Source organism: Ovis canadensis, chromosome X (genome assembly GCF_042477335.2).
Source record: "Ovis canadensis isolate MfBH-ARS-UI-01 breed Bighorn chromosome X, ARS-UI_OviCan_v2, whole genome shotgun sequence".
Taxonomy (NCBI): Eukaryota; Metazoa; Chordata; class Mammalia; order Artiodactyla; family Bovidae; genus Ovis; species Ovis canadensis.
The window spans coordinates 44,179,836-44,199,068 of record NC_091727.1 but is presented as its reverse complement, the minus strand read 5'-3'; the positions used below and the strand labels follow the sequence as shown (position 1 = coordinate 44,199,068).

At 41.3% G+C, this 19,233-nt stretch overlaps 1 protein-coding gene across 2 annotated transcripts in view; it reads right to left on the bottom strand.

Moving 5' to 3' along the window:
* The window catches only part of LOC138930209 (amine oxidase [flavin-containing] A), an 84,791-nt gene that overhangs the window by 29,787 nt on the left and 35,771 nt on the right, over positions 1 to 19,233 (bottom strand). For both annotated transcript variants that reach the window (XM_070289920.1, XM_070289919.1), the window contains exons 4-5: positions 1,673 to 1,777; positions 662 to 753 (exon numbers count right to left, since the gene is read on the bottom strand). In XM_070289920.1, coding sequence (XP_070146021.1) covers positions 662 to 753; positions 1,673 to 1,777 — 197 coding nt within the window. The remainder of the gene's footprint in view (positions 1 to 661; positions 754 to 1,672; positions 1,778 to 19,233) is intronic.

Here is a 19,233-nt window from a genome sequence, read left to right as displayed (position 1 = left end):
TAACTCCTTTGTTTCAACAAGGAATCTCTCCTTCACCCTCAAGAGAGGTCATGTTCCCCCATTTCAATCTCTCCTAGAATTATGTAACATGTGTATAATTAAAGTCTCTCCTGCTAAAAATATATCAGCTCCATGAGGTTAGGGGCCATGCATCGTAAGTTCACCACCATTCCTCAGTGCTTCATATGGTGCCTTCACACAGCAGCCCCAAAATGCTGACAGAATGATCCGTAACTCAGTTAATAACACAGATTCTCATTTAAAACATAATTTATAGTTTTCATTAATATAGACTAGCTTCCCTCTAGTTCTTCTATATGTATATGAAATTACTTTAACACCTTTCCAAATTGCTTTTGCAGCTGACCTCTATATTATCTGAAAACACAATTACTTCTTTTATGGAGAAGCGCACAATTCTTTCATTAAAAAAAAAAGTTCAACTTCCTTCACCTACTTTTCTTCTTATGTTTTAGATTCACTTTATGTTGAATCCTGCTCCGAGTGTCTCAAGGGCCCTTAAAGTCACTATTGATGGAAATGTCATTAAGTTTCTCCTTAACTTTTCCTATAACTTATGAAGAAAAACTCTGAAGTTCAAGATAGGATAGGAACAATATGAAGGGAAGATAAAAAATACATTTTAAATAGTCAAGATTACTTTGTCCAGCAGATTTTTTCGATGAGATCTTTCATAGTCATCTTATCCCATTCTGCTGCATGTGGGGCTTCCCATGGTGCATCAGCTGGAATCTGCAGAGAAAGGAAGGCCAACATTTAGGTCTGATGGTTACTGCCCACTGGACTGACAAGAGGCCCTCAGGAGAAACTCTGAAAACTGGTTTCTTTATGTTGGAGTGTGTGATGTGCATAGAATCCTATGTACATATAGACAATGGTGTATACATACATTACATATGTACACTGCGTACCCAGTGGTGGGTTTGGGATGGGTAGCTCTTTGGAGTCTATGCCTTAATGCTGTTTTCAAAATAATACCTAAATATATGCATTAATATAAATTAATATGTAATTATGATGGTCATCATCATAATTATTATTGAAAGGTAATGGAAGAGGGTATGGTAACCCACTCCAGTATTCTTGCCTGGAGAATCCCATGGACAGAGGAGCTTGGTGGGCTACCGTCCACAGGGTCGCAAAGAGTCAGACATGACTGAGGAGACTTAGCATGCACACATGTGCCCACAACAGCCATTTTCAATTTCTAAATTAAATTTGAGAGATGGATGTTATAGTTATTGAGTTACTGATACTCAGTGAAAAACCACTTTGAGGAAACAAATCTTCCTCCCCTTTATTATCTCAGGTGGCATAATATATGGATAAGATCACTCTAAGTAGGATTCCCAAGAAAAATATGTCATATAAATACTCAGTGGCATAGAGCTGAAAACACACAGGTACACACATTAATATCAGAGACATGTGGGTTTGAATCCTGGTTCCCTTGTTGTATGATCTTGGGGAAATTATGTAACCCCTTGCCACTGAATTTCTTCTCGCTAAAGCAGAAATACTACCAATGGGGCAGAGTTATTGGGTAAATTGGAAATGATATACAACAATGTTCCCTGCACTGTGGAAGGATATTAAACATTTGCTATTGATTTCAGTCACAGGTTAAGGGCAAGCTGAACACACACTTTACCTCTTTTCCCATGTTATCCATGGTCCGCCACAGGTTGTTGTAATCCAGATAGGCAATGGGATTCCATACTGGAGGGAAGGCACCCCGAAATGGATAAGTTTTTCCCTAAAAGCAAAGGATAATATGTTAAATTAGGATGACATTCTAAAAATCCTAACCAGTCAACCTCAGAGCCATTTTCAAAGAAACAGGATCCTCTACTGTGTCAAAAAGCAATGATGGACAGCACCTATACAAGACTCAAATTACAGTTAGATTATCAAGAATTCCCTAGTGTCATTTTAGCTGGTTTTGACTGATTTTTTTTTTTTTTTTTGGCTGCTTGGCTTGTAGGATCTCAGTTCCCTGACCAGGGGTTGAACCTGGGTCCTGTCAATGAAAACCTAGAATCCTAACCACTTAGCCACCATTTACTTCATTTCAGTTGTGTGACAGGCACTGTGCTACTATGAGGGAAGGGTGAATCCTCAGGAAAAGAGAGCAGGTCTAGAGTCTTCCTAAGCCTTTCTTTTCTTTCTTTTTTTTGGTCACACCATACAGCTTATGGGATCTTAGTTCCCTGCCAGGAATTGAACCCATGCCAGCCCATTGCATTGGAAGCGCCAGAGAATTCCCTTTATTTCCTAATTGAATTCATTTCTCTCTAAAACATCTTGTAAATCTTCATAAGGTCAAAACACTGTCTATTAATACATTTTGCACACAATTTCAATTTTATTGAATAGAAATGTATTCAGTATTTGTAGAAAGCCTACTGTGTGTACTGTGTGCACTGAACAATATTAAGAGCTGGATTTTTAAAAAGAGCTAAAGTAAGACTCCTGACCATCAAGGCAGGGACACAAGACAGAAGAGCATTGGCATTCATGGACGCACACTCACACACACTCTCCAACTGAGTAAGACTACATGGCGGCCATTAAGTGACAAAGAAGGAATTTTCCTTTCCAGAGTAGCAAATTCAAATAACCTTGGCAGATTATGTGATCTGATTTCTTATCTGAAAATGCTGTGTAGTAGTGCTGCAAGACAACTTTTTAAGACTCCAAATCCTTTATCATCATCACTACCACCATCACCGCCATTATTACTAATACTCACTAAGATCTTTGTCCATGCCTGGCACTGGCTTAAGCTCTTTCTATGCATTGTCTCCTGTAATGCTCACCCCAACCCTCTGGAGGAAAGAACTATTAATATTCCCATTTAACAAATGAGAAAACCGAAGCTTAGTGATATTAGCTAGAAAACAGTAGGACAGAAATTTCCTGCTTCCACAGCTTTTTCTCATAAACAATAAGCTTTCCGGCCTCTTATATGATTGATGGAATGTTGAGATAGTTTTGTCCAAGAGATATCTTAAACTTCCTGACTAAAAGAAACAGAACTCTGAAATGTGAACCTTATAAATCTCTCACACATCTTTTATGTTTCTAAGGAATGAAAAAGGAGACTAAGAAGCTCAAGGGTAACAGGGTCAACTTTGAAAAATGTGCAAGAATGTTCTGAGAGAAACTGGCAGACACAAAAATAACTCTGCACAGGAGAGAGACTGGGTTAAATAATAGTTCACCAGCAGCCTTCAGAACAGTTGGCTCTTGTTGCAATTCTTCGTTTAATTGAAACTGTAAAAAAAAAAAATCTATATTTTAAATTCAAGTAATAGTCTCATACCAAACTGACATTTGCTTTGAAAAAAACTGTTTAAGAAAATCCTTCAGTTCAGTTCACTTCAGTTGCTCAGTCGTGTCTGACTCTTTGTGACCTCATGAGCTGCAGCATGCCAGGCCTCCCTGTCCATCACCATCTCCCAGAGTCCACCCACACTCATGTCCATAGAGTCAGAGATGCCATCCAGCCATCTCATCCTCTGTCATCCCCTTCTCCTCCTGCCCCCAATCCCTCCCAGCATTAGGGTCTTTTCCAATAAGTCAACTCTTCGTATGAGGTGGCCAAAGTATTGGAATTTCAGCTTCAGCATCAGTCCTTCCAATGAACACCCAGGACTGAGCTCCTTTACAATGGACTGGTTGGATCTCCTTGCAGTCCAAGGGACTCTCAAGAGTCTTCTCCAACACCACAGTTCAAAAGCATCAATTCTTCAGCGCTCAGTGTTCTTTATAGTCCAACTCTCACATCCATCCATGACTACTGGAAAAACCATAGCCTTGACTAGATGGACCTTTGTTGGGAAAGTAATGTCTCTGCTTTTTAATATGCTGTCTAGGTTGGTCATAACTTTCCTTCCAAGGAGTAAGTGTCTTTTAATTTCATGGCTGCAGTCACCATCTGCAGTGATTTTGGAGCCCCCAAAAATAAAGTCTCTCACTGTTTCCACTGTTTCCCCATCTATTTCCCATGAAGTGAGGGGACCAGATGCCATGATCTTCGTTTTCTGAATGTTGAGGTTTAAGCCAACTTTTTCACTCTCCTCTTTCACTTTCATCAAGAAGCTCTTTAGTTCCTCTTCACTTTCTGCCATAAGGGTGGTGTCATCTGCATACCTGAGGTTATTGATATTTCTTCTGGTAATCTTGATTCCAGCTTGGGCTTCTTCCAGCCCAGCATTTCTCATGATATACTCAGCATATAAGTTAAGTAAGCAGGGAGACAATATATAGTACTCCTTTCCCTATTTGGAACCAGTCTGTTGTTCCATGTCCAGTTCTAACTGTTGCTTGCTGACCTGTATACAGATTTCTCAAGAGGCAGGTTAGGTGGTCTGGTATTCCCATCTCTTTCAGAATTTTCCACAGTTTGTTGTGATCCATACAATCAAAGGCTTTGGCATAGTCAATAAAGCAGAAATGGATGTTTTTCTAGAACTCTCTTGCATTTTTGAAGATACAGCAGATGTTGGCAATTTGATCTCTGGTTCCTCTGCCTTTTCTAAAACCAGCTCAAACATCTGGAAGCTCACGGTTCACGTATTGCTGAGGCCTGGCTTGGAGAATTTTGAGCATTCCTTCACTAGTGTGTGAGATGAGTGCAATTGTGTAGTAGTTTGAGCATTCTTTGGCATTGCCTTTCTTTGGGATTGGAATGAAAACTGACCTTTTCCAGTCCTGTGGCCACTGATGAGTTTTCCAAATTTGCTGGCATATTGAGTGCAGCACTTTCACAGCATCATCTTTCAGGATTTGAAACAGCTCAACTGGAATTCCATCACCTCCACTAGCTTTGTTTGTAGTGATGCTTCCTAAGGCCCACTTGACTTCACATTCCAGGATGTCTAGCTCTAGGTGAGTGATCATACCATCGTGATTATCTGGGTCATGAAGCTCTCTTTTGTACAGTTCTGTGTATTCTTGCCACCTCTTCTTAATATCTTCTGCTTCTGTTAGGTCCATACCATTTCTCTCCTTACCATTTCTGTCCTTTATTGAGCCCATCTTTGCATGAAATGTTCCCTTGGAAAGTAAAATAAAGTAAAAATAAAAATTAAAAAAAATGTTCCTTTGGTATCTTTAATTTTCTTGAAGAGATCTCTAGTCTCTCACATTTTGTTGTTTTCCTCTATTTTTTTGCACTGATCGCTGAGGAAGGCTTTCTTATCCCTCCTTGCTATTCTTTGGAACTCTGCATTCAAATGGGTATATCTTTCCTTTTCTCCTTTGCTTTTTAGTTCACTTCTTTTCACAGCTATTTGTAAGGCCTCCCCAGACAGCCATTTTGTTTTCTTGCATTTCTTTTTCCTGGGGATGGTTTTGATCTCTGTCTCCTGTACAATGTCATAAACCTCCATATATAGTTCTTCAGGCATTCTGTCTATCAGATCTAGTCCCTTAAATCTATTTTTCATTTCCACTGTATAATCATAAGGGATTTGATTTAGGTCATACCTGAATGGTTTACTGGTTTTCCGTACTTTCTTCAGTTTAAGTCTGAATTTGGCAATAAGGAGTTCATGATCTGAGCCACAGTCAGCTCCTGGTCTTGTTTTTGCTGACTGTATAGAGCTTCTCCATCTTTGGCTGCAAAGGATATAATCAATCTGATTTCAGTGTTGACCATCTGGTGATGTTCATGTGTAGAGTCTTCTCTTGTGTTGTTGGAAGAGGTTGTTTGCTATGACCAGTGATTCTCTTGGCAAACTCTATTAGCCTTTGCCTTGCTTCATTCTGTACTCCAAGGCCAAATTTGCCTGTTACTCCCGGTGTTTCCTGACTTCCTACTTTTGCATTCCAGTCCCCTATAATGAAAAGGACATCTTTTTTGGGTGTTAGTTCTAAAAGGTCTTGTATGTTTTCATAGAACCGTTCAACTTCAGCTTCTTCAGTGTTACTAGTTGGGGCATAGACTTGGATTACTGTGATATTGAATGGTTTGCCTTGGAAAAAAACAGAGATCATTCTATCGTTTTTGAGACTGCATCCAAGTACTGCATTTTGGACTCTTTTGTTGACTATGATGGCTATCCCATTTCTTCTAAGGGATTCCTGTCCACTGTAGTAGATAAAATGGTTATCTGAGTTAAATTCACCCGTTCCAGTTCATTTTAGTTCGCTGATTCCTAGAATGTCAACCGGAGAAGGCAATGGCACCCCACTCCAGTACTCTTGCCTGGAAAGTCCCAGGGATGGAGGTGCCTGGTAGGCTGCAGTCCATGGGGTCACTAGGAGTCGGATATGACTGAGCAACTTCACTTTCACTTTTCACTTTCATGCATTGGAGAAGGAAATGGCAACCCACTCCAGTGTTCTTGCCTGGAGAATCCCAAGGACGGGGGAGCCTGGTGGGATGCCATCTCTGGGGTCGCACAGAGTTGGACACAACTGAAGTGACTTAGCAGCAGCAGCAGCAGAATGTCAACATTCACTCTTGCCATCTCCCGTTTGACCACATCCGATTTGCCTTGATTCATGGACCTAACATTCCAGGTTCCTATGCAATACTGCTCTTTACAGCATTGGAGCTTGCTTCTATCACCAGTCACATCCACAATCAGGTGTTGTTTTTGCTTTGGCACCATCCTTTGATTGTTTCTTAAGTAATTTCTCCACTGATCTCCAGTATCATATTGGGCACCTACAGACCTGGGGAGTTCATCTTTCAGTGTCCTATCTTTTTGCCTTTTCATACTGTTCATGAGGTTCTCAAGGCAAGAATACTGAAGTGATTTGCCATTCCCTTCTCCAGTGGACCACATTGTGTCAGACCTCTCCACCATGACCCCTTCGTCTTGGGTGGCCCCACATGGCATGGCCTAGTTTCATTGAAAATCCTTAAATATGCTTAATCATCAGGGGACATTAAGTATGATAAATAAATATGATAAGTATGATACCAACCAGAATAGGATTTCACCCAAGGTCCTAAAGACCCTGTGGTGTGAGCTTTGAACAACAAAGAGAGGTGGCAGGAGAGGTGAAACATTCAGCCAGTGAAAAGGGTCTAGCCTGACCATCTTTTATAGAAATGGGAGTCATGGAATATTTTAAAAGGAGATCATAGAGGCCCGCCACAATGTTAATTTTTATCCTGCTGACAGAGGTACTCAGTTGATAAAAGGTGTTCATGATTTTCTCTCTTAGCAGTGTTTGGCTTCTTTGTTCTCATTTCACAGAAAATCTCAGTGTGCTAAAGAAATGCATGTATGTGGAAACACTCACAAACCTCTTCCTTTCTCACCAGTCCCTGAAGGCTTATTTCCTCCATGGCCTGCTTCTAAACTAGACAGTTCAAGACTACTTTCTGCCTGGGTAAATCCCTAAAATAGGGTGGTGGGAGGGCCTGGAGATGGATCTTAGCTGGGTGAAACTGTCTGGGAATGCACCTTCACGTTATCTTAAATGTGATTCTATGCATGTGTGCATGCTAAGTCACTTCAGTCTTGTCTGACTCTTTGCGACCCCATGGACTGTAGCCCTCCAGGCTCCTCTGTCCATGGGGATTTGCCAGGCAAGAATACTGGAGTGGGATGCCATATCCTCCTCCAGGGGATCTTCCCAACCCAGGGATTGAATTCCCATCTCTTACATCTCCTGCATTGGCAGGTGATTCTATAGTTTTCTCCCCAAAGTGTCAGCTGTTTCTCAATCCTAAACCACTTTTCAGCAAGAAATGCCTTTATAACCTAAGAATGTGAGGCAGGATCTCCTAGAATACTGCATTTTCCAAAGAGCATGGCTAAAGCAAAAAAAAAAAAAAAAATCTTGGGGAAAAAGAATGTTAATTTTGTGCCTATATTCTGAAACCTTTCTACCCTTTCTAAGTGGCTTGTAATTTCTGTGCCTTTGACACAGCCAGAGTTGTTGATGTCAAGTAGAACGCAATGTCCCTGGAATTGTGCCCCAAATACTTAAGTCTCCTTGAGAAACCACATCTTCACTCTACCAATGTTCATAATAAAGGGAGACTGTTGCCAGGAGAGGATAAGTTTGTTGTTGCTTTTTTTTTTTTTTTTTTTGTTTAAAGTTTTTGGATGCTTGCCCAATTAAGGCAAAGGGAAGGCATTCTTAACAAGACAAAGTTACTGAGCAAGCTATTTAATGCTATTAAATTTTTACTATGAAATGTGTTATATATGATAAAAAAATTGATAAAGAGAAATAATAGAAATGAACAACCACATGCACCCTATCCAATTTGAGAAGCGTGATATCACCAGAAATTTAGACGTACACCATGTTTCTCCCCAATCACATCCAGTCTCCTCTGCACAAGAGGGAGCCACTGTAGTGAATTTTGTGTCTAACATTCCTTTTCTTCCATCTCCCTCGTATACATACCTGCATGATACATTGTTTGGTTTTGTCTATTTTTGAGCTTTAGATAGACAGACTAAGATACACATGAATGTCCATTCTGGAGCAGTGAAAATGAAAAAACTATAAACAACACCAATCAACATGGATGTAACTTTAAAATATATCAGTGAGGGAATTCCCAGGTGATCCACTGGTTAGGACTTGGAGCTCTCAGTGCCAGGGCCCCGGTTTGATCCCTAGCTGGGGAACTAAGATCACACAAGTCATTGCAGCATGGCCATGAACAATTAAAAAAATATGCTGGTCAAAGAAGAAAGTCAAAGAATACATAGAGTTTGAGTCCATTTACATAAAACTCAAAAATAAGAGAGGAGGACAGTTGATACCTCCCACATCATTCTTTATTGTTGAAAGAAAAGTGAAAATGAAAGTTGCTCAGTAGTGTCCGACTATTCACAACCCCATGGCCTAGACAGTCCATGGAATTCTCTAGGCCAAAATACTGGAATGAGTAGCCTTTCCCTTTTCCAGGGGATCTTCCCAACTCAAGGATCAAACCCAGGTCTCCCACACTGCAGGCCTATTCTTTACCAGCTAAGCCACAAGGGAAGCCCAAGAATACTGGAGTGAGTAGCCTATCCCTTCTCCAGGGGATCTTCCCGACCCAGGAATCAATACAGGGTCTCCTGCATTGCAGGCGGATTCTTTACCAACTGAGCTATCAGGGAAGCCCAACAGCTTTATTGTTGGTCCTGTAAAATAAGCCAGAAAGTAGCATTTACCAATTGGCATGGTGGTGAGTTTCAGCTCTGTACTTTTAATATTTAGTTGAACAGAAGGGAATCAGTGTTATTAAAGAGTATCATAGGCCACTGAGGGAAGCTGACAAATATTTTTCTTTAATCATCTTGAAAATAAGCAGGTATGTTCTGGATTGATTTAGAAACATGTCTGTGCAACCCATATGAATTCCTGGCACCTTTCTAGTCTCACTGTTTTGTGACTAGCCTGTATGAGAAATCTTTTGGTGGTTTAATTTTCTATAGTTCATGATAATGCTTTAAATAAAGAAATTATCTAAAAAGAGACCAATTAAATAAGATCGTGTTATATTTTAAGTTCAAAAAATTATTGTTTACCTCTTTCAATATGCAGGTAGCCAAACTCTTTTCAAACATTATACATAGTACTACTTTACCTAGAAAAAGCCATCATAACTTACAAAGAAACATCTATCCTATCTTCCCCGCCCCCCCTTTTTTGGCCATGCCACGAGGTTTATGGGATCTTAATTCCCCAGGGACCAGGGATTGAACCCAGGCCTTCCCCAGTGAAAGTGTGGAATCCTATCCACCAGCCTGCCAGGGACTTCCCATATCTTATCTTAATGTATTGGTTCTCCCAAGTGGCCATCTGGTTTGTAAGACCCTCTCTTCTCTGATCTACTGACTCTCCCAGGGTCCAATCCTCAGCCTTCCTTGGCCCACCCATTTCCCTGGGGAACTCATTCATCATCTGGATTTGTTGTTATTTTATTTGCACAGCATTATGGCTTGCAATTTTCATGCCTCTGCTCCCTCTACCTCTTATGCAATTTCAAGGGCTAACAGCACATTCTTAAGTTCATGACCTCATTTTCATCTTATGCTCAGCCCCCTCTCTCAGGACTTGTACAACTAACACAATGGGCACTTGAGTTGTGCAATCTCATCCCTGGAAAAAGAGAATCATTAAACTCAGGTATAAATGATACCATAACATTAAGAATAAAAGGTTTCAAATGCATAGTTATGCCATCTTTCCCAAGGGACTCTAGGTATATACAAACATTACAAATAAAGCAATTAATATAGAAATAATATGAGTTCTTCTGGAGGTTCTTGGGTAAGTAAAGATAACTAACAGGGCATTGAAAAAAATATTTTTCCTCTTTCACAAATGCTATTAAGTCAAGAGAACTAGGCAGTTAGAAAAAAGATGAAACTATTACAGTGTGACGATAAGTGGCTGTTTTTCTTTCAGTTTTACTAAGATATCAGTCACATAATCTACAATCCATCCATTCGAAGTGCAAAATTCAATGCTTTTTAGTATATTCAGAGTTGTGAAACCATCACCACAGCTAATTTTAGAACACTTTCATCAACCCAAGAAGAAACCCTTTTTCATTAAGTCACTTAATTTTCTCCCACTCCATTTTGAAGAACTGTCAAAGTATTTCGCAAAGCAGCTGCTGCCAACTTACATTCCCACCAGCAATATATGAAGATTCCAATATCTCTATATCCTTGCCAACACTTGTTATTGTCTGTCTCTCTGACTATAGTCACCCTGGTGGATGCAAAGTGGTATCTAATTGTGGTTTGGACTTACATTTCCTTAGTGACTAATGATAGCCAAAATCAAATCTGTCTCGGTGAGTGGAAGGTCATATTGTTGAGACCATACATTGTCTCCATCCTTGATGCCATGGATGCCATTTTGTATGTGGGCTCACTGAGCAAGCGATAGAGGGAAGAGATGATATAATGGCTTTGTACTCTGTCAACTTGTTCAGGCCGAACTGGATTTCTGAGTTTTCTTTCCTATGTATTTCTGGTCAGGATAGGTCACAAGAAAGATTCTTATGGGAAATCTAAAGAGTAAAAGTGAAGCAGCCACTCCTTTTGAGGGTCACACACATTGCTGGTGATTTTCATGGCATGAGGGCCTGCAACTATTCCACCCTTCTGGGATCTTCCTTCACCTTCTCCAACTCTTAGGCCAGGTATATGTATTTAGCTCTATGATGAAGAATCCTGACTTCTGCAAGACACCCAGTGTCAAGATCAGAGGCAACAAAGGCTACTCTGGACTCCAGTTCACACTTGTGGGTTCCAGCTTGTTCTTGCTTTCCCCCATCATACATCTATCTTCCCTTCCTGACTGCCTGCCCTTCAAACTCCAGCATCAGATGCAAAGACTTATTTCCCCACAGTTAGGTAAGGCCAAGTCCCTATAATAAATCCTTTACTCATTTTGCTTATCTCACTGAACCTTGACTGATGAGGCTGATATCCTAAGGACTGATCATCTTATACCTGATTATTGAAGCTTACTCTGCAACAGATGTTCAATGGTCAACATCCACCATGGGACATAAGGGCAACCCCAGCCAATGAGGAACATGGATAAATACTCTCAGCTTCTCTGTTCTTTTTTTTTTTTTTTTTAGCTTCTCTACTCTTGGTGGGGCAATTCTTTGGCATAGTCCACACAATTTCTCAGGTAAAACTATGGGGAACTGAGCCTCAGTTGCCCACAGCTGTAATAACTCATTAACCCTTTATTGGCATTTATTCCCTTCCCTTCTATAACCCAGCCTACACTTCAGGTTCTATCTATGGAGGCTGGTAAAGTGCTATATTGAGATCTTTTGTATATTTTGAGTGATACACACTCCAGTAGAAAGTGTAAAGGGGAAATGTGTCTTATACCAAAGTCTACATAAGTTGATTATTAGTGTTTGGTGTGTCTAGTACTTGAGTGGGATAGCTGAGACATTAGAGGACAGGTAGACAGACCCTTCTGAGAATGTTTTCTTTGGGGACCTCAAGTTTTTAGAGAAAGGTGCTCTTCACTGTTAACAGATTTGATCTCGAAAGATCAGTATCACTATCTCTAGTCTGACTCCTGGGGCTTTGGTCCCTGTTGAGGAGGGCTTCTCAATCACGATTGACTATGCTCCCCACGTTATATGTGGCAATGTCTGGAGACAGTTTTAGTTGTCATAATTGATTTGGGGTTGCTGCTTGATAGCCTACAATGCACAGGACAGACTCATTACAACAAAGAGTTATCCAGTTCCAAAAGTCAGTAGTGCCCTGTTTGAGAAACCCTGCTGTAGAGTAACATACATGTGAATGAATATCATAAACTTTTCCACAATCCAACCCTTTCCATTTGCAGGATTCCTGGATTTATAGCAGAAGTTGCTCAGAATAACTCAGGGTACAGATTACAGGGATCCTGCCATCAGGCCTATTAATCAAGGGTGTGTGGGCAGGCAATCTATATTTTGAACAAATCCCACAGGTCATTCTAATATTCACTAAAACTTAGATCTTATCACATTATAGTGTTTGTGTAAAATTCCTCTTATTCATTTAGCCATGCATGCATGTGTGCTAAGTTGCTTCAACTGTGACCAACTCTCTGCAACCCTATGGACTGTAGCCCGCCAGACTCCTCTATCCATGGGATTCTCCAGGCAAGAATACTGGAGTGGGTTGCCATGCTGTTCTCCAGGGGATCTTCCCGACCCAGGGATCAAACCCAGGTCTCCTGCATTGCAGGCGGATTCTTTACCATCTGAGCCACCAGGGAAGTCCCATAATGCTCCTACACACTTAATAGTAGAGTGTAAATATAACTCTTATGTATGTAATGAGAAACAAAGTTGTGTGGCTCACTTTATTGTGATATTTTTGCTTCATTGCAGTGGTTCTAGAACCGAACCTATAGTATCTCTGAAGTATGCTGTGTGTATGTGTGTGTGTGTCTAATTTGTTTAAACCCAGCTGGTACCTGGTAGTGGCAGAACCAGAGTTCATGTCTCCATGCTTTCAGTTCAGACTCCCCTGGCCTCCAGCTCTGTGTCTCAGTCTCCATGTCAGAAAGATTGGACCTGCAAAGCCACTGAGCTGGATCCTCCACTGAGAGCCTATTAGGATGTGCTTCCACGCCTGGAGGTTGTAGGCATGAGTGAATACTGATCTGAGAGGGACATGGTCCCAAAGATCTCACCTAGCTGCCTGGATCAGAAACCACTTTAGCTTCCTCTGAATGCACTAGAGCACTTTGTTCATTTGTTCAAAGCCCTTTGCCATTCTTTACAATGTTAAACTGAGTTAAGTACATGTCTTACCATCTGGACTAGTCTCAACACACCTGAGAAGAAGAATTATGCCTCATTTCCTACATTGCCTTGTTTTATAAATACCAAGGTTCTAAGAAATGCTTGTTAAATGAAGGAATAAGAGGAAGACTGGAAATCTTGCTTTTTATATCCCATCTCCTATCACACTTAGTTCCCCTAGTCCCCAGAAAGGATCCACTCTCTTTTTATGCAAATGATGCCCTCTTTTCCCAACTCAGACAAGAGCTTCAAATGAATGCCATTTTGGCACTGATTTTTCCTTATCAATTCACAGGCACAGCTTTTTAAAAATAACCATAATCAATATTACCATTGGTAGTAATTACCAAGTCTAGTAAATTACCATTAAAGTTATTAGAACTCACTATGTGTAAGGTGCTAAAGAGAAAAGAAAGATGAAAGACTCACTTTCTTAGGGAACCTAAATCTCTAAACACATTTATGTTAGCATTTCTCACTCTAATCTTTCTGGATGCTATATGAAAATGAGTTCCATGGCCATAAATCTGGAGAATGCTGACTTATAATTAAACAGCTTGAAAAAAAAAAAACTACTAGCTTAAAAAAAAACTGCTAGCCCTCATAATACTTCTAATTTGCTAATGGACATCTTGGCTCTCAAAGACAGGCTTAGAATATGGAGCACTTCCAAAATTTATCCAACCGACAAACTCCCTCTTTTGCAAAGCATTTTTGGAAATAAAATTGCTTGGAAAATATTCCCTTAGGCATACTTTCTTCATATGCTGGCTGTCACTGGTAGGGGCCTGAGAGAACACAGGAAAACACAAGCTAGAAAGAAAACCCAAAATAAACAGAATATTTATTTTCCAAATGCTACAAATGGGAATAAATTCTTATGCATGCCTCTGCTGGACAAAAGGCACATAGTTCCACAACACTGAGTCAAACAGGAGAAGTCAGATGAAGTTGCTAGGGGAACCACTGACTGAAACCTCCTGCCCTGGCCAAGCCTGACAGTAAGCACATTCAGGAGGCATTGGTCCTGGTAAGGAATGAGAAACTAAGAAGCTACCAACAACTGGAAGAATTGGGAAAGGTCAAAAGGAGGGAAGAGACTTCTGTCCATATGTCCTACCAACCTCCCAGAATCCTCCTCGCTGGAATCCATCTTGGCTGAGCAATGTGTGTGCCACCAGGAAGGACCTTGAGCCAGAATGATTGGCCAGGGACAACCCAGAAACTAATCCCATCACCATAAAACCCAAGATTTCGAGCCATGTGGCAGAGAGGTTCTCCCGGATTCCCTGCCATTCTCTGCCTGGGCGCCCCCTCCAGGGGCAATAGTCTCTCTCTTTGTCAGCATGTGTGTCCTCGGGCAATTCATTTCCAAGTGTGAGACAGGAGCCCACTCTCGGGCCCTGGAAGTGGTCCTCCTTCCTGCAACAAATTCACTTGTTCAGTTCAGTTCAGTCGCTCAGTCGTGTCCAACTCTTTGCGACCCCATGAATCGCAGCACGCCAGGCCTCCCTGTCCATTACCAACTCCCGGAGTTCACTCAGACTCACGTCCATCAAGTCAGTGATGCCATCCAGCCATTTCATCCTCGGTCATCCCCTTCTCCTCCTGCCCCCAATCCTTCCCAGCATCAGAGTCTTTTCCAATGAGTCAACTCTTCACATGAGGTGGCCAAAGTACTGGAGTTTCAGCTTCAGCATCATTCCCTCCAAAGAAATCCCAGGGCTGATCTCCTTCAGAATGGACTGGTTGGATCTCCTTGCAGTGCAAGGGACTCTCAAGAGTCTTCTCCAACACCACAGTTCAAAAGCATCAATTCTTCAGCGCTCAGCCTTCTTCACATCTAGTTAAAACTGCAAGGGCTCTGTGTTGAGTCTCAGGTCTGGGTCTCTGCTCCCCTAGGAACAGGGCAGTGCAGACAGAAAGTACAGCAGAGCCGGTTGAGAGGGTCAAGGGTAAAGCAGAGCTTCTTGCCAGATAGGCTGTTAACTGAGAGCTTTCACTTTGTGTATCCCAGTGACCAGGCAGAGGCAGCCCTGTCCCTGTACTGGGTGGAGTTTCGTCTGTGATGGCTCCTGCACTCAGGCTGGTAGAGATGTGATGAGGGCTTGCAGTGGGAGGGAGGGGGGACCAGAAACCATCAGATTCCTAGCACAATCTCTCCAACATTTGGACATCAGAAAAGTATTTTTAAAAAATCTACCAACTGGGGGAAAGTCACAGATATTCAGGACTTCTCGGGTGGGTGCCCAAACAATTATGTGGATTAGTGAGTGACTGCACCCACAGCTTGGAGAAGGAAATGGACACCCACTCCAGTACTCTTGCCTGGAGAATCCCAGGGACAGAGGAGCCTGGCGGGCTGCTGTCTATGGGGTTGCAGAGTCACACAGGACTGAAGGGACTTAGCAGCAGCAGCACCCATGGCTATGCCCCAGGGTCTACTTTATCACCTGCTGCTGGCCAGGAAGTGTGAGCTGATGGTGATTTCCTACCATGTCTCTAAAGCCTGATGTTTTTTTCAGAGCCGTTTATCTGCTGGATGTGGCTATGGAAACTAGGCCATTGGGTACTTTGGCAAACACACAAAATTAAATCTCAGCCTGAGGTTCACTGTGTATCATCTGAGTCTGACAAATTACATGAGAGCTATGGGAATGAAAGCAAATGTACTAATAGTTTGGTAATTGTTCTCTTAGTTTGAAAAACCTGACATAAGCAAAGTCTTTGAAATGAAGAGGACTCAGCTCAACAGCTTTTGCGAGCAAAGTATTCATTACATTTAACAATAATTAACACTCAAATTTTCTGTGCTCCCACCTAGAATTTTCTTCTTCCAGTTGCACCAAATCCAATCACAAAGCAAAACAATACTGGACCATTCAAATATAAAGTATCAACATTATTTTCATTATTTGTTTTTTTTTCAGTTCCAAGTTCTATGTTTACTAAGAGTAATTATCAACTAGGCTTTCACATCTGCCTGTTTATCTGTCTGTCTCTCTCATTCACTTCTTGTAGGACCTGGAACCAAATACTTACATTCCTATAACTGAACAAGACGCTATGGGGGCCTTCCTGAGACGGGCCTTCCCCCATATCCTCTGCTTTAGCTCCTCTCTGAAGTACCTAAACAATAGTACTAATAGTACTTGATGAACATTTCCTGAGTTGTTTTACAGCTGCTAAAAACTTCCCCCTTTCTTAGAGTGGGAAATGGCAACCCGCTATGGTATTCTTGCCTGTAAAATTCCATGGACAGAGGAGTCTGGCGGGCTACAGTCCACGGGGTTGCAAAGAGTCAGACACAACTTAGTGACACACCCTCTCCAACAATGGAAGATGTTAACTACTTGAGCACCAGAAGCATATAGCCCCAGGCCTTCTGTAGTCTAAGGACTAATTATGAAATAGATGGGGAAACAGTAGAAACAGTGTCAGACTTTATTTTTTTGGGCTCCAAAATCACTGCAGATGGTGATTGCAGCCATGAAATTAAAAGACGCTTACTCAAAAAATAAATAAATAAATAAAATAAAAAATAAAAATAAAAAATAAATAAAAGACGCTTACTCCTTGGAAGAAAAATTATGACCAACCTAGATAGCATATTCAAAAGTAGAGACATTACTTTGCCGACTAAGGTCTGTCTAGTCAAGGCTATGGTTTTTCCTGTGGTCATGTATGGATGTGAGAGTTGGACTGTGAAGAAGGCTGAGCACCGAAGAATTGATGCTTTTGAACTGTGATGTTGGAGAAGGCTCTTGAGAGTCCCTTGGACTGCAAAGAGATCCAACCAGTCCATTCTGAAGGAGATCAACCCTGGGATTTCTTTGGAAGGAATGATGCTAAAGCTGAAAAGTCCTTTGGCCACCTCATGCAAAGAGTTGACTCATTGGAAAAGACTCTGATGCTGGGAGGGATTGGGGGCAGGAGGAGAAGGGGATGACCGAGGATGAGATGGCTGGATGGCATCACGGACTCGATGGACGTGAGTCTGAGTGAACTCCAGGAGATGGTGATGGACAGGGAGGCCTGGCATGCTCCGATTCATGGGATCGCAAAGAGTCAGACACGACTGAGCGACTGATCTGAACTGAACTGGATGTTAACCCCTATGACACCACCCTGCTACTTCACCATCAGCCAGACAGAGAACTGTGCACAAACTGGTCACAGACCCTGTGACTCCCCCTCCCTCACCTGGCTTTTAAAAGTGCTTTACCAAAACCGTTCAGGGAGCACAGGGCTTTTTAGGGCATGAGCCTACCCAGCTCATTGCATGGCTTTGCAATAAACCTTTCTCTGCTCCAAACTTTGACTTTTCAGTTTGTTTGGCCTCATTGTATATGGGGCACACGAACTGACATTAACGTTCATACAACTTTCTCCTATCTCTGAAGTGAGGATAACTGTCACTTACTGAGATCCACTAGGTTTTCAAAAGGTATTTGTTCACTGAGTTTGATATACAAGTGAAAAGGCTTGGAGTCCACACCTGAGACAGAGGGCTATTGATCCTGTTAAGTGGCAAGACAGGGCAATGACAGAAAAGACTTTCTGGCTGGGCCAGTGGGACAAGAGAACTTTCCCTTCTTCAGGAGGCTCAGAATGGACAAGATTAAAAAAAAGTTAAAAAATTCAGGACCTTGGGGTTGCAAAGAGTCAGACACAACTGAGCAACTGAACTGAACTGAATGATTATGTCTTTTGGTTGGGATACTTGGGTGTGTGCTCTGGGGTGGGAATAGGGGCTACTCAGGGAGGAAGTAGAAAGCAAGGAGTGGGGAGGCAGGGGGAGATCTCTAGCTGGAAACTACATTCTGTCCTGAAAGGTTGGAACCTCCAGGAGCTGGGTAATCATGGAGACTAGAACAGTCTCTCTTGACGAAGCTGCTTTTGTAATGTTTCATTCTATTCACAAGCTCTTTTTGCCATTAACCAAAATGCCAGAGTCCCACTTGAAGAGGTAATTGAAAAGTCCCACAGCCTCAGTGAGAGAAAAGCTTTGTGTGTGACCTATTGCCCTTTCTATACTGCCAGTGAAGGCCAGTCCAAGGCAGGCAGGTGATTCCAGACTATTTCTCAATGAATGGCTAGAAAAAGGATTTCTGTAGTGAATTACTTCCTATTAAAAATGAATGAAAGGAATATAAAAAGTGAATGTATTTAATGTCGCTAAATTATACACCTAAGTAGGTTAAGATGGTGACTTTTAGATTATGTCTATTTTATCACATTTTTTAAATTAATGAAAGGGAAAAATCTAATAATTAATCTGGCTTTGCTGTATATTGAGAAAATGGTTAACGCTGACCTAACTTTCTAAACAGCACAAGGCTTTAAGGGCAATTTATCATTAAGCTTTCCTATGATCCACAAGAAGTATATGAAGCCTTTTAAAATAGAGAAGAAAAAAAGAATGGAAATTACTAGCAACTATTTCTTACAAGCTATGTCTGTATTTCTTTATACTGAATACTTGATAGAGCAGAGTGAAAATATGTAAATATTTTTAGTCTTTCTGCTTTTAAAATCCTATGTATAATTGAATTTAGAGAAAGACATCCCTTTTGTATCATTTCATTTCTATGATCAAAACAATTTCTTATCATGAACACAAGCCCATTACTACTTGCCTGTCCTTACCTAATTGTCTTTTCTCATCTTCTACTCTGACTTATACAAATTACTTTAAATCCTTTTCTTCTTTTGTAAACCAGGCAGAGTACAATGGCATAAAATAAAATACTCTTATAGATCATTCTTAGCCTAATAAGTTCATATAAGTCACTTATAAAAAAGAATATATAGCCAACAATTCTAAGCCATGCCCCATGCCTCTAGCTTTAGTATTTTAACACAATAACAAAATCCATCTTCTTCAGCCTGCTGAGCCTAGCTGGGGCGGCCTGGGGCTTTCTCAGGAGTCAAGTCCTCACTGAAGGCCAGAG